At 40.5% G+C, this 20,529-nt stretch overlaps 1 protein-coding gene across 1 annotated transcript; it reads left to right on the top strand.

Moving 5' to 3' along the window:
• The first annotated feature begins 18,125 nt into the window (after positions 1 to 18,125).
• On the top strand, positions 18,126 to 20,486 carry msx3 (muscle segment homeobox 3). Its single transcript, XM_086045151.1, has 2 exons — positions 18,126 to 18,608; positions 19,251 to 20,486. Exons 1-2 carry the CDS (start codon positions 18,254 to 18,256, stop codon positions 19,655 to 19,657), a joined length of 762 nt encoding a protein of 253 aa, XP_085901277.1. The 5' UTR covers positions 18,126 to 18,253; the 3' UTR covers positions 19,658 to 20,486.
• The last annotated feature ends 43 nt before the right edge of the window (positions 20,487 to 20,529 follow it).

Raw genomic sequence — 20,529 nt, 5'->3', positions numbered from 1 at the left:
CATTGAATAAAGTTAAAATCTTGGTCACAACATATTAAACTCGCAAGTCAAGTACCACTACTTCTGACCTTGCACTTAAAGACACTGAAGAGGGAATTCAGAATTTGGTTTCTAAGTACAGATTGTGTGTTTAAAGATAATTGCTGAATGTGAAAAGACTGAGAACCAAGCAGTGTTTATGACCTTTAAAGTTTTATTTATTTATTTGTTTATTTGGACTAAGAAGGTGCCCAGTGACGCACTTGGGCATCTGGCATAAGTCGCCTCTTGCCCAACATACAAGAACTTGAGCGGTTTCATCAGCATCAGTGGCTATCTGCTGCAATTGCGGGTTACACATCTACTCATAGCCTGGCATCCCAATCCTTTTGGTGCTTTGCTCGAGGGCAATTTTCAAGAAGCAAGGCAGTAACTCTCCAGTAACTGGTCCCAAGCTCAACTGGTTCGTAAAAAAAATTCCTCTCCAGTTTTTAAAGCCAAGTCCTGGGCCACTGTCGCCCCAACTGACTTGAAGTGGCAAACCACCGACAAACAATAGTCAAGAGGAGACGAGTAGCTGCCGACACCGCGCGAAACCTCCAAACACGCCGTTTGAAATGTAATCATCTACACATTGTTTGCACCGCATGAAAACACGAACCCTCCCACTTCTAAAACAATCATCAGCTCCGGGCCACCATCATTACTTGCAATAAATCACATGAAGGTTGTCTCAGCATTTGAGGCAAACCGCCGCTCAGTCTCTCCTCGCGTTCTTCCGTCATCTCCCCGCACACTCACAACATTTAGGAAAGCTGGGGTTTTCTAAATGACTAAAATTAACACAATGATCTACAATTAACTTAATTGATGCTTTCACCAATGCCCATTAAGCGCTCATTAGACATCTCTCGGTGGAGTTTGACCGCACAAATTACAGGGCTGAGAGGAAGACCTCCACGGTGGAGAGTACGCAAACACGAACGCAGTGACGAGGGAGAAGCCTGACTTATGGATGCGCCACACAGGGAATCATCTGCTGAACAGTTGTGTGTACTGAACAAAGTTTCAGCCTTGACATGATGTGGGGCTTTGAGTCATGTGAATAGTGAACTCGTTCCTGGGCAGGTGAGTCCAAGGAGCGGGACAGAATGAGGCCAGCGATGAGACAGTCAGTCTGGGCCCTCACCATGTGATCATCACACTTATCCAGCTACAATGGAGCTGGTGACAGCCGAAAAAGAGAGAAGATGAAATACACTCACAACCTTTGTCGGTCATGTATCTGTTCGCCACAGGAATAAATAACCATCCCACAGTGTATGAACTGTTCCCCCACAATAGACTCACTTCACAATAAGCAGCACTTTGGCAAATAATGAACAAGATGTAACCCTAACCCTTAGCCTTTCAGCCCCCTAGCTTAATGCTACTGCTAATTAGCACCTATGTTACAGTGCTAATAACCCTTTAAGCAATGGATTGAACACAAGCGGTGCAGCAACACGTGTATAAAGACATATAACTAACAGTCATATATTCTTTATTCCCCGCGAAGAATGACTAATATTAGTGCCGTAGTGATGAGCTGAGTTGAGATGTCTCAATAAGCAATATATTCATCAGTTTGTTTTATACTGCCCCGAGGTGTGGAGACCAGAAAAAGCGGCACAACGGCCATTCAACAAATTCAGTGTGACAAGAATGGTTAAATTATTTTTTTTGTATTTAATTCAAATAAACGCCATTTTCCTCTTACCCAGTGCTCGGGCGCCATCTTGTGGCATCTTAGATTGCTATAGAAAGAGCACAGAGACAGTAAATAGCTTAGGGTGTTTCTTCCATTTCATCAATTATTGCACCATATTGTGATACCATTGTTATTGTTGGAAAAATATGGCAATATTTTTGCTTCATGAGTAATTTGTGATTTCCAACCCTAATAGAGACTGTGATGCGTCACAGCTATCTTTCTTACATCGGTTATCACAGAATAATTTACTATGGCAACCCACAAGAGGCACGGACATTCACCGTGTGTGTGTTTGAGGGTCAGGGTATTTTCAGTTATGTTATGTGGAGATAAAACTGTTGACTAAACTCAAATTCTATTCCTAAGTCACTGTGCGATTCCCACCGTTAATATCTGGTACAATATCTGCAACGAGGAGGTCTCTTTGAAGGGAAAGATTTGACATGTTCATCCACATCTTGCTATTCCTGTCGCGAAAACTGTCCATTTCTAACGCTAGATGCTCGATTTGTCGAGATGTTCTGTGCCTCTTTGCTTATTACAGGCATAATAATTAGAGGGAAATCAAAAGTGGTCCGCTCAATCCCAACACAAACACGCATCATTATCCACCCTTCATCACGCTCCTCGTAAACTCAGTAAACATGTGGAAGTGGTTAAAGCAAGTTAAATAGCAATTAAATGTGTTTTGCTATGTACTGATTAGCCATATTTTCCACCGTGTGTTTGGGCTTTTAAATGACAGACAATAATGCGCAGGTGGGTCTTTGACAGCGAAACGGCCCCTTTTGGAGAAATCGAGTGACGTGACGAGCAACGCAAGCACGAAACCCCATTAGAATATCATAAAGAAGCTGAAAACTGCACCGACCCACAAGACAAAATTAATTATGGCGTCTTGGATTGATGTCACTAATTCTGTCTGCTACAGTTTAGTCTCATAAATTCTTTTGTCTTATGAGATTTTTAGTCACACAACACAACCATCACTGAGGTCGCCTTTCTTAAGATAATATCACCATAAGACGTCTTTGAGACTTCCTTCTCTCACTCCAAAAAGTTGAGATTTTCTGAAGAACTCCAAATTCATCGTATTAATTAAATGTTATGCTGTTAGAAATGCATTGGTCAAGCTCACTGCCTTTTTTTTGTTATTTTGATAAATGAAGTAAGATGGCAATACCGCAAAATATGTGAGCTTGCTAACAGGACCTTTTTAGCTCATGTTGGCATTTAATTAGCACATGATGGTACACTCACAACACGATTGTGTTGATTAACAACTATATAGTACCGGTAATTAACATTTCTGCATTTTTTAAAATTAATACTTCACTATTACAGAGTGGGTATGTTAATTTAGGAATATCCAAACACACACACACAATGTGATGCATATCCCAGCTGACTTGAGGGGAAATATGGTTCTACACATCACCGGGCACAGTTAAACAACGATTCACACTGAAAATGACATCTATATGTAATTTAGTCTTCTTGGAATCCAACATGCATGTTTTTTTGAGTGTAGGAGGAAGCCAGAGTACCTGGAGGAAACCCCTCGCAACTATGGGGAGAATATGCACACCATAAAGCTGAGTTTTTATCCCAGCACAGCTAACAAATCGGGCACCATGCCGCATTCAATGAAAACCATGTCCAACAATTTGGGGTTCTACCAAAATGTGTCTCCCAAGTCTTGAGTTCAAACCATTATCATGTGTGACATGAGAGAGCAGAGACTTCAGTTTATCTAAAGGATTAACTGCATACATTCATTTTTGTCTTTGGCTTTTGTCAAGTTCTGAACCCATGACGTCTCTCTGTGAGGCAAACATGCGAGTCCCAAATGGAAAACTTATTTTCAGATACAAATGAATCAAAGATAAACCAACAATTTGTGTTCAACCTTGGAGGTTACACTGTACGGTAGTTTATATGCCCCCCTATTTTGTTTCATTTCGGTGTACTATATTACTACTACTACTGTTCTCCCTATGTTCTTGTTTCCCTATTTTTGTTATACGACTCATGACAATGAAGCAGATTCCACGCTCCGTCTTGTGGTTAAGTAGGACTTAATGATGCTTGGTGTCCCAGCTCGAACCAAAACTGTTCATTTGCAAGCTGGGAAAGCAGCGACTTCAAAGTTGCCCAAAAGCTCTGTAAAAGCTGAGAGTGCGACTGCAGAGTCATGCGATAATCGTTTTTCGGGGTCATCACAACAAATGACACCTTTCGCGTAGAAGAAAGAGAGAGAAATGCCTCCAGGATGAGCACATCAAACACTGTGCCCCCTCCTGCTTCCCTCAATGAATGCCTCCTCGCTGGAGTCCATGGCAGCCCTGGTTGCCAGCTGGAGTACCCTCTAACCTTTAACCCGTGACCCCCAGCGGCACAGAATTCATCACAGGGCTGTCAGTTCAACGCACACGGCGGGGAGTACTTCCTGCGTAATGCCGCCAAGACAACGGAGAGGTAGGATGTGCACAGGTGTTGAAAATTCATACAGGTGCCACTGATTGACTATTACACATCATAAAAGTGACCTCCGCGGCATCACAAGGTTCCACTCTGTGTGCACTCGTGAGTGTGTGCATCCATGTGGCTTTGCGTGTCATGCTCCCATCTGTCCTGATGCTTCTGGGCTAAAAAGGGAGGATCCTGCTGTTCCTTGATGGAAAGCTGCCTGCTACAGAAAGATCTGGTTACAAGAACCCAGCGCTTTCATCCTTATTAAAGAAACATGTGCCTGCTCTGTGCAGCTACGTTGGCAAATTTGACTTCCTTATTATCTCCGTCAATGGAGATGCTATCTTGTCTGTGTCAAAACTACCAGGGCGATGAAATTATGGTGGACGAGCAGTGTACTGGCAAAGGAAGTGAAGTCAGTGTCTTGGATCAGGGAGGGGAACCTATGGTCCATGAGCCATAAACGGCCTACAACATCATTTTATGAAGCCTAAAAGCAAATCGTCACTCTCCTGTGGAAAACACAATTATGTCAGGTTTTTTTTTTTTTTCCATTTTTTTAATGTCTGCGTTAATGGGGTTTCCGCGTTACAGACATTCCATTAACGTGCACATTTTTTTTTTTTTAATGACAAAATTGGACATGTGTGTTTTTCATTGGACAGTGACAAAATACAACCTGGAACTGTTATGAAAAGCCAGAAATCATAGAGCCTAAAAACTCTGATATTGTACAGAGAGCCCCCAAAAATGTAATTATTTTAAATGCGATACGAGTTATCCAACTTGGGATTTTTTTTTAAATGAAAGAGTTGTTTTGCTGATTTTTTTGTGTTTTTTTTTTGCTTAGATTGCTGAACTAACTTCACAATAAGCAGCAGTTTGATAGTGACTAATTCTTCAAAAAAGAGGATTCAAGCTCTATATTGCGCCTCCCAGTTGAAGTTTAATGTCAAATTACACATAAAACACATTGTGTAATCAAAACAAACAACTTTGCCTTCCGTTGGGTTAATGCTAACACATAATTGAAAACACCAATAATATGCTAACAAATAGCATCAACTGTATGAAGCAGTGCTATAATTCTTTAAGCAGCACATATTTTAAAACAGAGCATCAACACATGTAGACAGACAATATATCAATACTCACAGCCATAGATTCTTTATCCTCTGTGAAGAATAATTAATATAATTATATGTTTACTGAGTCACCTACAGTAGTTGTGAAAGTCTTCTTCATGTGTGTTTCATGTATTATACTGCCTTCTGGTGGCCAAGTCACGCACACCAGAGGGAGTTGCGATGAATTGGTCACGATGCACACTGTTTAATTCTTTAGATTGTATTTAATTATAATGGTTGATAAAGTACAATATTACAGAGTGGTATTTTCCTTATTAAAAAAAAACATTACAAAAAACTTTGTTGGATTTTGGGAGGAGGCTGGATAAGATTAATGGCATTTCTATCAATTTGAGTGGAGAGAGATAATTTTAGACGCGAGTGTTTTGAGTAGCACACCAGTATATCTGCATAACTACATGTACAAGTGCAAACGGGGCAAATTAAATCAAATGACCTTTATGTTGAAAAATATAATGTTTATCTATCAAAATTAAAACAACATATTCAAACGGATATTGATTTTAAAAAACAATTTCACCAAGCTAAATTTCTTGATCCTTTGTCATAGAATTGGGAACATTTTTAAATGTTTTAAATTTAAAATTTTTTACATATCCCCTTGAGATCATTTGAGTGCGAAGTGACTTATGTTATATATAGTATATTATTAGACTATGAAATTACATTAACTTTTCTGGGGACATACCTCATTTTGATCATTACATTAATATATGGCCCTTTATAAAAACAGAAATGCTCCTAGATAGGAAAAAAGCTTTCTATGCTAGTGTTTGACCTCAGGTCCAATTGACATGTGAATGAATGAAATTGTACAATACAATTTTATAGAAGAACTTGAATCAATTTGAAAACTGGTACGTACATTACCCTACGTACTTGCTCAAGAAGATCTTACACTTCTTACGCACTTACAGTATTGGCCCAGAGCAGGTCTGCCGCCACCGCGAGCCCCTACGCATAACTAATGATAACTTATCTGTAGCAATCGCGCTGAAATGGTTCCATTAACTCTGCTAAAACACTGAATTGAAATTGTGTTTTATTTTTTTATTTTTTTTTAGCACTAACTCACCATTGAGTGATTCATCTCAACAGGAGAGAGAAAAAAATGTGTAACAGCACTATAAGTTGGGTCTTCGGTGATAAGACCTCGGTGGTCGGACGTATTTATATAATGTTACAGATAATGAGCAGTCAAACAGGGCAGGAATGAGAAAAAGAGCAGAAGCACAAAGCTGATGATAAGGAGTAGCGATGTTTACGCTGTATTTCAAAGTGATGTGGAGGTTTGGGAAAGGAGCCTTGTGGAGGACACAAAAGGCAGTGATGATGTATTTTTCTCTATCTTTTCCATTAATAGTTAAGCTGACTCATTCTTATTGTGTTTGTAAATAATCATTCATTTATTTTATTTACAGTGAGGTTTAACAGAATTGTCTGACAAAAATGATGATAGTAAAAGTACTTCAATGTTCTGGAAATCTGGGGTGCAAGCAGTATGTTTTTATAGAAAGACCAAAAAAATGAGTTAAAAGCATTTGAAGCGGATGGCCGCAGTGTTCTTTTCTAATTAGCTTAACCCAATAAGGATACGCGCTGCGTCTTCTTCAGACAAGCCAGCCAACACAAGATGAAACCCCGCTAAAAGGGGTTATTATTACATTATTGCTTTACATAGGCCTATGAACTTATCCCTGCGGAAAGACGCTCGCCAAAATGGGATTTTACTCAAGTCCGAAAATCACTCCCAGCTGGCTCGAATGCAGGAAATGCTGCTTTCGTCTCAAAACCTCAGAGCAAATAGTACATGAAGTGTGGCGCGTTCACGAGCATGTCTGTCCTCGCAACTAATGTCTCTCCTGGATCTTATAGCATTTTTATGTCCTTCAGGGATGCGGCCAGCCATGTGGTGCCTTTGGGGGCCTCCACTTGGCCTAAGCTCGCTGTTCAAACGTGCTCAGTGTACTTGAGAAGAAAATGTCAGACTTAGGAAGGCGTGAGGGATGTAGTACTGCTGCCATAATGATGTCAACAATTGCTGTGGGGTCAGCCACACCGTGACCAGGGGTCCTCGTGGATATTTAAAGGGGCTAGTGGACATCTGAGCAGACTTTGGTCTCATGCTTATGAAAGCAGTTTAGCAATGGCCCGGGGCCAGCAACAACAGAGTGGAACTCATTAAGGGAGGGAAAGAAAAGAGGAAAAAAGGAGATAACGACTGATAACATCTCACCCTGCGCGACGAGAACAGACAGCTTAAGATGCTAAAACGGGGTTTGAAACCTCGTGCCAAACGTAAACAATAACATTAAGGAATATGAGAGAGAACTGTTTTCGGAAATTGGAGTGGAAAATAATAAATCAAAGTCAAAGAATTTCATTTGACTTTTGACACACTATGTGCGTGCAGTGTACAGGGAAGTTACTTCCAAAATGTAACCTATCATATTATACATTACTAGTTGATATTATTTGAAGGTAATTACAAAATGAGGTCTTTTGAATTATAATCTGTTACAAATATAGATAGATTTATCAAGAGATTAAAATGTATATATTCATATTGAAAGATATATATATATATATATATATATATTTTTTTTTTTTTTTTTAACAGACCATTCAACCTCTTCATAAGCATTTCCAGGATATGCACTCACATTTACTGATGCATTACAATGGAAAAAACTGTGACCCTGTATCAGGTTTTGATGCTCAATACACAATGAATTGTATGAATTGATTTTTTTTTTTCAACCACAAAAACATGGCGTGATTGTCAAGGCAGAAGCTGACTGCCACATAGAGAGGAAACGGATAGCAATAAAGACGAGAGGGTGGATTTTTTGAGAGGCTGCTGGCAATGATCAATCACCCCATTCAGTGACTGCACCCGTGCATTTCTGGGGCAAAGACTCTCCACACTTTGCTTTGTAGTCACACGTTAATATGAACTTCCGAATATAGTTGAGTATTTCTGTAAAACATTCATTCGGCACACTCATCTATTGCAGAAAGCGTCTCTTCCTCCTCCTCAAGCTAAACATGATTAGCGACTAGTCAATGCCAAGCTCTCAATGTCACTATGCGGTCGACAAGTCGACAAGACCTCTGGCCAGAATGTGTCTGATATCTTTCTATTCAACTTTTGGTGCTCAGAAAAAGCAACAACTATAAATGAAGAAATCAACAATGAAAAATGTGTACTTGCCAGGCAATATGTGCTACTTATCATGCTGGTCTTGATCATAAAAACTTACACAGTGCTGTTGTCCAATGACTGAAAAGTCAGTCACAACCAGATTCAAAAGCACATGAATATGTTTCGTTGAAATTGCAATGAGCATGATGTTAGTGTTATTGAAATGTTATTGGTACTGCCATACATTACAGCAAAAAGTGAGTACTGTACTGCTCCTCCAACATGGTTGATATGGCAGATATGAGCTGCTGTCACAATTCTTTTGAGGAAGTTTAAATATGAAAGTTGCATTACTTGTACAGTATTATGATGTTATTAGTATGTGATTTGAGATACTTTTAACTATGCAAATGACTTAAAATGGGAACTTAAAAAAAAATGTCTAAAATGTGTGATTCCAGATCTAAGGCTAAACTTACGGCATGAAATGGAACAAGAAATTACAAAGATAGACATGAATTATCACTCTGACTCATTCTCTTAATATTATCATCATAATAAACAGTAATCATTAGAATGAAATTACCATGTAACCACATCGTAATTCACTACTTACAATATTTACTCCCTTTTCCTTCCCTCTCTGCTCCCCCCCCTTTTTATTTCCCCCCACATTCCCTCTCCGTTGCCAGCTCTTCTTGTGTCAGTGAAGGCTGTTGCTAATAAAAGTTAAAAAGCAAATGAAAAGGAGGTGAGAGGGAATGGAGGGAGGTGCATTCTTTCCTACAGGCATGGGAAGAGTGTGGCTAAAGGGAGGACCGGCAATGGATTTGAAGGGAGTAAACGAAGGGAGGTGCCGATCTGAGTGGATCGGAGCAGAGTGTCGCCACACAAAAACGGTGCGGTCAACTTTTTAAAAACACGGCGATTATTTAGGAGACGGGAGAGAGCCAAACAAACTGGAGGGGCGAGAACCACGCCTTCCCAAACTTGACTGAGGGAAGTCATCCTCTCCTCTCTCCTCGACATGGTTATAAGCGACACTATAGCGGCACCCAAAAAGCTCATCTCCATCTTCTCTGTCTCGGAGGAGAAGGCGCCCATTGTGTGCCCGCTCCTCTCTCCCCAAGTCAGTTTCCTATTGAGGCGGTGAAAGGCCCTTTTGAGGGGCCCCCGTTTTGGCTTTGCAGCTCACCTGCAGAGGGGAAACTATGGGTCTATTCTGAAGCCCAGCAGCTGCCAGGGCACAGAGGCTGGCACCCAGTGGGAGAGAGAATAGCGGCCGCCGACTCTTTCAATATGAAGCCACTTAGTAACAGAAGGCATGTGCCAAGCCTGCAAAGGCAGGATGAGGAGTCACCCTTTGAAAATATCAGCAAAGACCCGCCGTCGCCCCTTTCTTCCCATCCTATCTCTGCCTCTGCATCGCTTACGAGGATGATGGAAAAGGGACAGCACGTCGGATCGGAGTCTTAAAGCCGTCACAACAGGCAGGATGGCAGAACCCGAAGCGCTGGAGAGAATTGAGCAACTTCAGAGGCGGCAGGCCGGCAACACAAAAGCCCCTTTTCTGTCTGCCGCCTAGCTCCCACACTGGCGCTAATTTATGATGCCCTCACAGCGATTTCCACAGTCAGAAAAGTTCAATTGTGTTTTCCAGCTCATTAACCATCAACCCAACAAAGCTTTCATCTTCTCCTTCATCCCGCCGCTCTTTCTCTACCTCCACCCATCATTCGCTCTTTATCCCGCTGTCTACTAATCTGCTTCTTGTTTCAAACATCCAATCTAAAAAGATGAAGTGGAGGAGGTAAAAACGGCCATTCTTATTAAAACAATCGTAATCAACATTTGAAGTCTTTTTTTTTTTTTTTTGTCATCGCCAAGTTTGATTGTTCGCCTCCTAAGCGAGAATTTAGTGGTTGTTTATTCAGGGGCCTCTGCTGTGCCCTCCCATCTCTTTCACAGCCCCTTGAGACAACGTGGCATCTATTGTCACCAACCAAGAATCAGCCCAACGTATTTGTTCAGGTTGTCACTGTTCCGAGATCACAGGAACAACCTCGCATTCTTACGCAGACACATGTAGAAGCGCCAAACATTTAAACAATGCTTTGTACGCGGACTCCCACGTCACATCTCGACATTTAAAAGTACAGCAGCGACATGAATGTCCCTGAAGTGGTAGGGTGACAGACTGCCACGCTGCGTCTCAGATCCACTAACAGCCTAATTGAAAGGAAGTGAACACAAAGTGAATCTATTCCCACCATCGAAAGCTAGCACATAAGTGCCCTTGACTAAAGCATGTAACCCCAATTTGTTCCAGTTTTGACTCCTCCAACGCCAACCCTATCACAGCCTCTAAGAGACGCGATACCGTCTTTTTTTTTTTTCACATAAAAGATGGCACCCCAAAGAACGATAAAAATGAATCCAACACAGGAATGTATTTCATCAAAATTTCATCTGTAAGCCCACACAAGCTATTTAAATCTTCAATTAAAATCAGCTTTAGCATTACCCACATTGGAACTTACCTTGCATTTTTAAGAAATGTATTTAGTGAATTCCTTTGTTCTGGCCGACAACGTTGTTGTAGTATAGTTTAGTAATGAGAAATAAAGAAAAAACTACTGGAGATAATCTTCAAAGAAAAATTTAGAGAGAATAAAAGCTGGCAAGGACGTCTGAACTGGTCTGCCTGAGCTAAATGTGAGTGAAATAAAATGTACGCAGGATAAGCGGTTTGGATAACGGTTGGATAAAATGTACACACCTTGCAAAATCCTCCAGCACACACTCCAAAGAATGGGTCAAATGATATGAAGTGCCAATGCAAAAAAAATAAAAATAAAAAATCAATAAATACTACAGGTTGAATAAATACATAAATAAATGCAAGTATTGTTGTTATTATTATTATTATTATTATTATTATTATTATTATTATTATTGTTATCGTTATTTTTGTCATCACTGTTATTAATTATCACATGCAATGAAATGTGAATTGTGATGCCTCTCTCTTTCTACAAGCATGGCAATCAGCTGATGTGCCATGGACATGATGTTTCTCAGTACTTTTTATTTTCAGATGGTTTGGAATTTCATGCTTTAAATACATATCATATATTTTTAGGTTGCGTTGTTTACACATTTAAGCTTTTGTCCAAGTAACCGGTAACACATAAGTAATATACTACATTTTCTGCTGTTTGCTGTATAACATGAAACTATTATTATAATTCCAGCGTCGATAACTTCCTCTATGTTCTTCATACACACAATAAATATCATCACTGCCATGTGGAAACCTCCTATGTCCAAATTTGGTCAATTTCACATTTCATTCACAAATCTATACTATTGGTTAATCATCATGTGCGTATCCTTTTTTCCCACAAATCATGTATCACTCTAAAGTGACTTAGTAACTGCACAATCATGTAATTCCACATCACAGGTCCCATCAGCATCTTATCATGCTTGCTAAAAGCATCTCCGAGACCCTAACTTTTTGCTCATCGCCGCTTACTGTAAGTAGCGGCAATTCCAAAGAATATACTATCCATTTATTTAAATTTAGTCGATTAGAACAGCCGTTTGAGGCGGATCAGCATCACATTCCCTCATCTCCACCTGGGCACGGCCAATTCAAAATTGCTGTGCTGGAATGCGGACTACACTCATCTAGCAACACACCGCCATGCACGCACAATGTTGGTGTCATATATTTAAGACAAATGGGCCTACACACGAGGAACCGAATGAGACTCCATCCATTTGCACAAAAAAAAAAACAGTAACATCTAGTGTCTGTTTATTCCTTGTTGTAATCCATTGTGCATTGGCTATCATTATTAAGAGGTTTTCATTAAAAATGAATTTTAGGACTAAGACCTATGTGCGTCTCCGATTTCTTGCTGCATTAGGTCCAACTGTGCTGTCATCACCCTCAAGCGAACGACGCCAACTTCAACTATCATGGCCAGACAAAAAAGGCCCTGTGATAGTTGGCCATCTCCAACCTTTTCTATTGGCTCATGCTCTAAAGCCTTCATCAATGCCATTATCATCGCTTGGAGTCGAAGTCCCCTGCCCTGCTGTCAGCACCGATCCTGAGCTCAAGCCAGCACCGGGTCCACGCGGGGGTGTCTGGTTCCATTCGTTCTCCTCCTCTCCAGCCGGATCCCAACACTATACAGTATCCGTGTTCACCTGTTCGCACCCGTCGCCACGGAGTCGCCGTCAGTCTAACACTCGGCCCGACGCCATGTGGACCGCGCCTCCCCCACAAAACGCACGGAAGAATAACAAGCCGCTCGCCCCTCACCTGTCAGCACTTTCCGTGGCATCTGAGTCATGCTAACATACAGAGGCTACATGAAAAGCACTTAACCAATCAACAATCCATCAGGTAATTACAAAGCGTATCAGAGTATCACCTGTCACCTTTGTCCCACTAAGTCCTCCTAAAAAAAAAAAGTCCCTAAATTCATGCTACTGCAGCAATTTTTCAAAACTTTAGCCCCAACATCAGGCTTATTGTTGGCTGACAAAAATCAGGAAGTGATCATGAAGAATCTGTCAGAATGTATTATCGTGTAGCCCTTTGCAATTCCACCTGGCAGTTTTACCTGAATGAAAGGTGCACCAAAGTAAATTTGATGCTGTACTTGAAACATTTGGAGTATCGGCATAGTTTTGGTCCCTTTTTGAAGATAACACTTTGAATTTTTCTCCTCAACTGTTAGAATCTTTTTACGTTATACTGGCACTGAATTATGGAAGTTTGAAAACATAAAAGAAGGTCGTGGGTCGGCCTTCTTTTATTTGATCAATTTTGTTTGGTCCAAAAGGAACTTACTTATATTATTTGTCTTTATATTTTTTACGTTTAAATATGTTCTTGTTTTGTACCGAAGTTAATAGTTTTCATTCACATATCACATACAAGCCTATCGGGCATACAATCGATTTTCAGGACAATCAATTGGTGTACTGTGTACTGGTTTGGAGTGCTCCTCTCCCAAGTGACATTGTCAACTAGTGGCCTTCCACGCATACTAACTCATCCTCAGTTGTTGTTTTTTGCAGGTCTTAGTAAAAAAGGATTGTTTTTACAACTTTGTAATTGGTACGTGAACATTTTAGAAAACGAAAAGATGAAAGAAATTCTTTCCTACTGTTTTGTGAACGTACCATCAGTAAACCGACTGAAAGGAAAACACTTTTACTTGCTTTTTATTTTCTTACCATTTTCTTTCTTTTCTCTAATCCTCGTAGGTGTTGGCGAGAAAATATTGGAAAATGTAAAATGTTGGAAACGGACACACTGGGGTCAACAGGTTAGAGGAGACAGTGAACAAGCTAAGATAGAATAGAAGCTCGAATGACTGACAGCAGAACATGAAACAACTCATCAAGGCTGACATGCTGCAGCAGTTCATTTCACAACCCTGATCAGATAAGAAGGACCTCGGGCCCTCAACATCAGTTTACCAGGACTGGCATGACTGAGCAAGTACAGTGCGCTTGACTTTATTATTTTAGTAATTACTATAGTGAGTAACTGCTTAAATAAACAGCTTTTATGGCTTCAGTATGAATGTGACGGTTTGACAGCCGGGGAGGGAATTAGAACAATTTAAAACGAGTTCAGCCAATTTGCAAATGTTTCTGTAGACACTAACTAACTATTGTATTTGCCTAAGAACCTTACCCCTGATCCTTCTAATGTTAGCAGAGGAGTAGTTAGCTTTAGCCACTAGCTGATGGCTTGACACTAAACAATAGCTGATGGAAAATTCCAGTAAAGTTCAACAGGTAGGTGAGGGTCACTGTGGTATTCGGGAGTGCTAAACTAAAGGTCAATATTTATAAGCTATGTTTTGTATGTCGTGAAAAATCGAGAGTATCTAAGGGACGATGCTACCCCCACCATGCTTCACTGTAGGTATGGACATGGCCAGGTGATGAGTGCTGCCTAGTTTCCTCCAAACGTGACATCTGGCATTCACGCCATGCTTTGTCTCATCAGACAACTTTGTCTCTCGTGGTCTGATTTCAGTGGCATGTGAGCTATTATAAATCGCAAGTAATGTATGTAATCCAACATCCTTTCCGACAAGTCAGTGTTGGCACTCACATACAAATGAGATAATGTTCTGCTATGCTTACTTTTAAAGACCTTACACTCTCACCACAAAAACTCCCCTGCCGTGTGTTTTATAAATGTTTATGCCAGATGACTCTGCACCCTCCCAATGTTTGCTCAGGACAAAAGTCTCATGTAAGGGGAAGACTTTTTTTTTTTTAAATGAAATAAAGCCTGCTCTAACATGTTTTGTTTGAAAGGAAAACCAGACTTATCTCATTAAACAATTCTTGCCTCTGGCAAGAAGCAGTACTTGCAGAAATGAGCGCAACTTTGTCAACTCCAAATTGACAGTGTATTACTAATGCTTTAGCTTGAATATTTACAAGCCAAGATGACAGATGTGGAGATGAAATAAGGTCAAAAGGGTGTCTTGCATTTTATTGAGCCAACAACAAATCATTGCATATAGAATAGCACTGAGATATGTTTAGTTCCTACTATTTTTTTTTCCACAAATTGTTTCTCAAAGCAAAATATTCAATGATGACTTTTCAGGAATGTGCGTGCTGCTGTGCGAGAGATAAGAATAACTACAAATACGTTTAAAATAAACAAAACAAGCCCACACAGCCAACCCAGATTCGTTTTCAAAGAGTGAGAATCAAAGCCCAAAGTTGCTACATTCACATTAAGTAGGGAGAATGTAATGTTGAACACTAAATTACAGGCACTGAAATGTTGTCTGGTTACTCAGCAATCTATCAGTCACACACACACACACACACACACACACACACACACACACACACAGAAAAAGCGAGTGTGGGAGGGACGAGGGGGGCGGCGGGTAGCTACAAGGGGGGGCGGGGGGGTTAGACATGGAGCAGACAGGCGCCAGTCACAGCAGGATCAAAGCAAGAAAAGTACCTCAGGGAAAGAAACGGTTAACTCTATTTAACCAATTGTCCCACAGACCGTCAGTGTGCTTGTTGTGCCGCATCCCCCCCCAACACACACAAAAAGTTTCCCATAGGGGGGAAAAAAAGCATATTAGGTTTCTCAGAAAATGATTTGACTTGATTTGAAGTGCAGAGACCCAATTGGACGGGCCTCTTTAATGGGGCCTCTTCAACTTGATTTGGGGTTTTTCACTGTGTCTGTCCAGGGGAAAGCTGACAAAGAACACAATAGGCTGAAATACGGCCAATACGCAGCCATAGATAATTTGATTACCACTAGGCCTGGAGACAGAAACTTTACAGTGATTCCAGTGTATTAAAGTACTGTAAATAACCCAGATTTTTAAAAATTCCTTCCTTAAAGTGGAAACCAACCCTAACATATTGTTTTCAAAAATGATCCCTGAGCATGTGATGTCATTTTTAGTTGACAGAAGTGACAAAATGGCCGCCCGCTGAGATGGCTAAAAACGGGTGGATCTTGCTGCTTAACTCATATTCAACAAACGCAATATTAATCAGAATGCCTTGTTTCAACTAGTGGGCCTACATAGAACATATTCTTGAAAAAAAATATGTTTAGGTTGACTTCCACTTTATTAAAACATACTGATGAAAATGTCTGCATACTTTCAAACATAACTGCTCAGATAAGTAGCCTTTATCAATTTTCTTGAACATATCGCTGCTCGCTAGTCAGTGGGCCTCTATAACACCAGTGACACCAGTTTATCCAGTGTTTAGATGGGAATGATAGCATCGATTTGTTCCTCCGGGAACATTATTTTTATTTAATAACAATTGTGTGTAAAATGCCCCAACGACAAAATACCATATACAAATTAAAGCAACTCTTTGATACTGTACATACAGAATGTGGTTATAAATTCTGTGTCGTTTTTTTTGCTGCAAATAAATAAGCATTTTTGGAGACTTCCGGGTCAAAAATGCAAGTAAACAGTTGTCTATTCCACTGACTCCCAAGCAGTGTGCTGTGTCCAAAAATTAATTACCTATCCCGGCTGACTTCGGTCGAGAGACAGACTACACCCTAGAATGGTCGCCAGTCAATCACAAGACACTAAACGAGTCAACTGAACCAAAAATATAAAACTAAAACTGTAAAGCTGCAATTTTGCAATCACCAAGAGACGACCCTGTGTGGTGTCGTCCCCTCTCAGTTATATTTTGGTTTTGAAACAAAACCTTTCTATTTTGAGTGACCGACCAATCGTTTCCTGTAGGCATCCGTCAATTTTTTTTTCAACGTGTTTAGTAGAAAACCACAACCCGGGTGTGACGTCATTCTGGAATTTTTTCGGAAAAGACTCATATTTTATCTGAAAACCGAGGTATCTGGATTGGAAGGCAGCCCATTAAGGCTGCACATTAACTAGCGGTCACATTCAAGCCACCGCTCTACACTGCTATTTGAAACGGTTGTGCTGCCATGAAGATAACGTGTAAGATCACTCGAAAGCGATATGTTGTAATAGTGGTTAGCACACCTGCCTCACAGTCAAGAAGTTCTGTGTTAAAATGTGCCACTTTGTGGGGAGTTTGCATTGTTTGGGTTTTCTTTATGTTAGTTGATGACTCTTAGTATTAAGTTAGCTCTTAAGCATGGTTGGAGAAGTCACTTTGAAAAAACAAAAAAAAAAGCAATTCAGACCGCAAAGGCCTTTCAGCAAGATGTTAACCTTGAGCCTCTGAACTGTGAGGCAAGCATGAAAACCAGTAATCAGAGAAAGTAATGCTGCTTTTTTCAAAAAATATATTTTATTCTTATTTTTTACTGTAGTCCGCCTTTTGTCTGAAGCCAGCTGGTACAGGCTTCAGCTTCCAGCAACCCTGAACAGGATTAGCAGCAATGAAAACGGATGGATCAATTTATTCAAAGCTCACATATAGTTTTGCATTGCCAACTTTGTCATGTGTGTCCGAATGTATTTTGTATGGGTGTTGTGCCTTCAAACAGTTTTTAACAGCTAAGATTGAAAATGCCCCCAAAAAATGCTAATTTGAGCTCGGTGCATACAATGTATCAAAAGCTCAAGTGGGGGTGTTCAAACTATAGCGCTGGGGCTATTTGTGGCCTGAAGGCTATTTTGGGGCTGACAGAAGACAGCTCTTGTTTGCTTCCATTGTACACTGGCTTGGTTTGCATTTCTTCAATTGTACTGATGAATTGAGTTTCGACTGTTGAACAAATTAAGACTGACGAATGTTGACATTTCAAAGTGGCCCTTGCATCAGTCAACTTTTTTTCTGCAGTCCTTGGAAGAATTTGACGCCACTGACTAAGAGTCATCAGCACAACAGAGTAAAATACTGAATGTAAAATGGCTAAGATACAGTAAGGAATGCCAAATAACAGGGGGGAAACCCTGCTGGAATGTTCAAGGGGGCGAGAGCAAGCAATATAACATTTTTAGGGTCTCAAATTAAGCCCTTGGTTGGGAATTGTGCATCACAGCTTCGTCATGAGGATGGCTGCCCTATCAGAGAAAGCCTGGGTGGAGTCATGGAGGTAAGCGACAGAAGAAGAAAGCGTGTGGTACGGTGAGTAAGGAAAGCACTTAACTGCGTGAGGAGCAAGTTGGTGCGTGGTCCTAGCATTAAAAAAAAACATATTTACTAGGGTAAATAGGGCAAGGAAACAGCGACGGAGAGCGCGGAAGGACATATGGTTGTATGGCACCTCAGCTGTGCGTCATGAATCCTGCGCAGGGATCGCCACCTTCGGCCGCACCGGGGGACACTTCCGCGGAGGAGCGCGCCTCGGGGGGCTCCGCATCCGAGCAGCTCGACTCGTCACCTGTTTCCAGGTGTAAAGGCAAAAGTGTGGATCTGCCTTTCAGCGTGGAGTCGCTCATGTCGGATTGGAAACAGGGTAGAAGTCAACAATCTACGGAGCCCAGCGCGCGGATGGAAGAGGACACGGGGCGCACTTCGCCAGTGGAACTTAATCGGTTCAAAACAGAGAACGTGGATGTCAACGACAAGGAGAGCAGCCCCTGGTTACAGTCTTCCTGCGTATCACCTCCCAGTGAGTGGAAACACTTAATTATTTGTCAACCATGTTAAAGAATTACAAATACATCTATCGGTATTTATTTATTCAGAATAGCGGAGTAGATCAGGGGGCCAAGAAGTAAAATAAGTAGTTTTCCGTACCAGACTTTAGGTACATATGGTAATACTGTATATAAAATAAACAAGTCCGATTTAAAAATAATGATAACAATAAATAAAATAATGTATATATAAATTATACATATTTTATAGATTCTAAAGAGACTTCATGTAGTGAGTGGTTTATAAAACGAATGTATTAGTATTTTAAATAGCTGTATATATTTTTTGTTATAAGCATAAAGCTTGAGTTTGGACCAGTAGAAATGCACTGCCGTGACGTTTCTAATATTTTTGGCCTATCATGTGGCAGAACAGATATCAAAATACTATAGAAACGCATTTTAGTATTATCCAAGACGTCTGCAAACTACAAGACACGAAGTGAGCATATATCTCTATGTCAATTCTAATGATTAGCCAATTAAATAAGTTTCAGGTGTTGCTGTAATGAAGTGTTGACTGAATGCAAATATCTCATTTTCCCATACTGTGCAATTAAAATTGGCTTTCTGGTGAAATTATGAGATATTTAATGATTTTTGTGTCCTGGCAGGACTCCCCAGCCCGAGTCACTGCAACCTGCGCAAACACAAAAACAACAGGAAACCCCGAACTCCGTTCACGAGCACTCAGCTGCTGTCCTTGGAGAGAAAGTTCCGCCAGAAACAGTACCTGTCCATCGCCGAGAGAGCCGAGTTTTCCAGCTCCCTCAACCTCACAGAGACACAAGTGAAGATCTGGTTTCAGAACCGCAGAGCTAAGGCCAAGAGACTGCAGGAGGCCGAGCTGGAGAAACTCAAGCTGGCCGCCAAACCGATGCTGCCGGCCTTCGCCTTCCCCTTCCCCCTGAGCGCACCCTTGGGCGCACCGGCCCTATACGGGGCTGTGAACGGCCCGCGACCCGCCTTACCGGTACCGAGGCTATTCGGTGGACCCTATGGGATGTACTACTTGTCTTAACAACGCATTGACTGGACACTTTGTGTATGAGTGTGTGTGTGCCCTTTGCCTTTAAAATGATCTCCATGACACAAAGCAACAAAAGTCAAGTGTAATGAAGAAATGTATGAGAATATTCATTTAGTTGAAAAAAAACCCAACAACCTTCATATAAAATTTAACAACGAATAAAAACTAGAGCGAATATATGAGCTGTTAAATAGTTGTTATGGTAGGCCTTAATCATTTTACGCTTGACTGGTTAATCAAAAATTTACATTTTTGCAGTGTAAAAAGCTGTGGAAAAAAAGAACAAAATGCATAATTCCAATAAGGTGTTTTCTATCAAACTTCTATTTCTTAAACATGAAAAACAATTGTAATTTTAAGACTGAAAGTAAAAAGCAGAAATTTAGACAATTCTCTAATGCTGGTCATCTGTTTCAGACTTTCTATGCGTATTTATGTACAGAATTTGAACAGGATTTTTAAGCCAAAAACGTATCATGTGACCTTCAAAATTGTAATCCAAAGACATAGGTAGCCAATCCAATAACATTGCACCTAAGACCTATATAATTGTATTCAAATTTAAAATGGACCCTGACCTTTCCATGTGCATGTAGGCTACTCCACATTATTATTAATAATCTTTAAACCGTTGACCTTTAAATTAAAATGTACTTTTTTTTGCAGATGCTTGAAATGATCTTACAAGACAACAGCAGGCACCATTTGTATCTGTAAATAAAAATTGATGACTTATTTTATACTGAAGAGTGATTAAGTGTATTTTATACTTGTTGGCTGAAAAAAACATTTTGGGAAATTAAAGTCTATTACAAATATACTGGAGTGAGTTTCTTTTTTCGTTTTACCACGTCAGTTTTAAA

This window comes from Filicampus tigris, chromosome 11 (genome assembly GCF_054856515.1).
Source record: "Filicampus tigris isolate MCC_2025a chromosome 11, RoL_Ftig_1.0, whole genome shotgun sequence".
Taxonomy (NCBI): domain Eukaryota; kingdom Metazoa; phylum Chordata; class Actinopteri; order Syngnathiformes; family Syngnathidae; genus Filicampus; species Filicampus tigris.
This window is presented reverse-complemented; position numbering and strand designations above follow the sequence as displayed.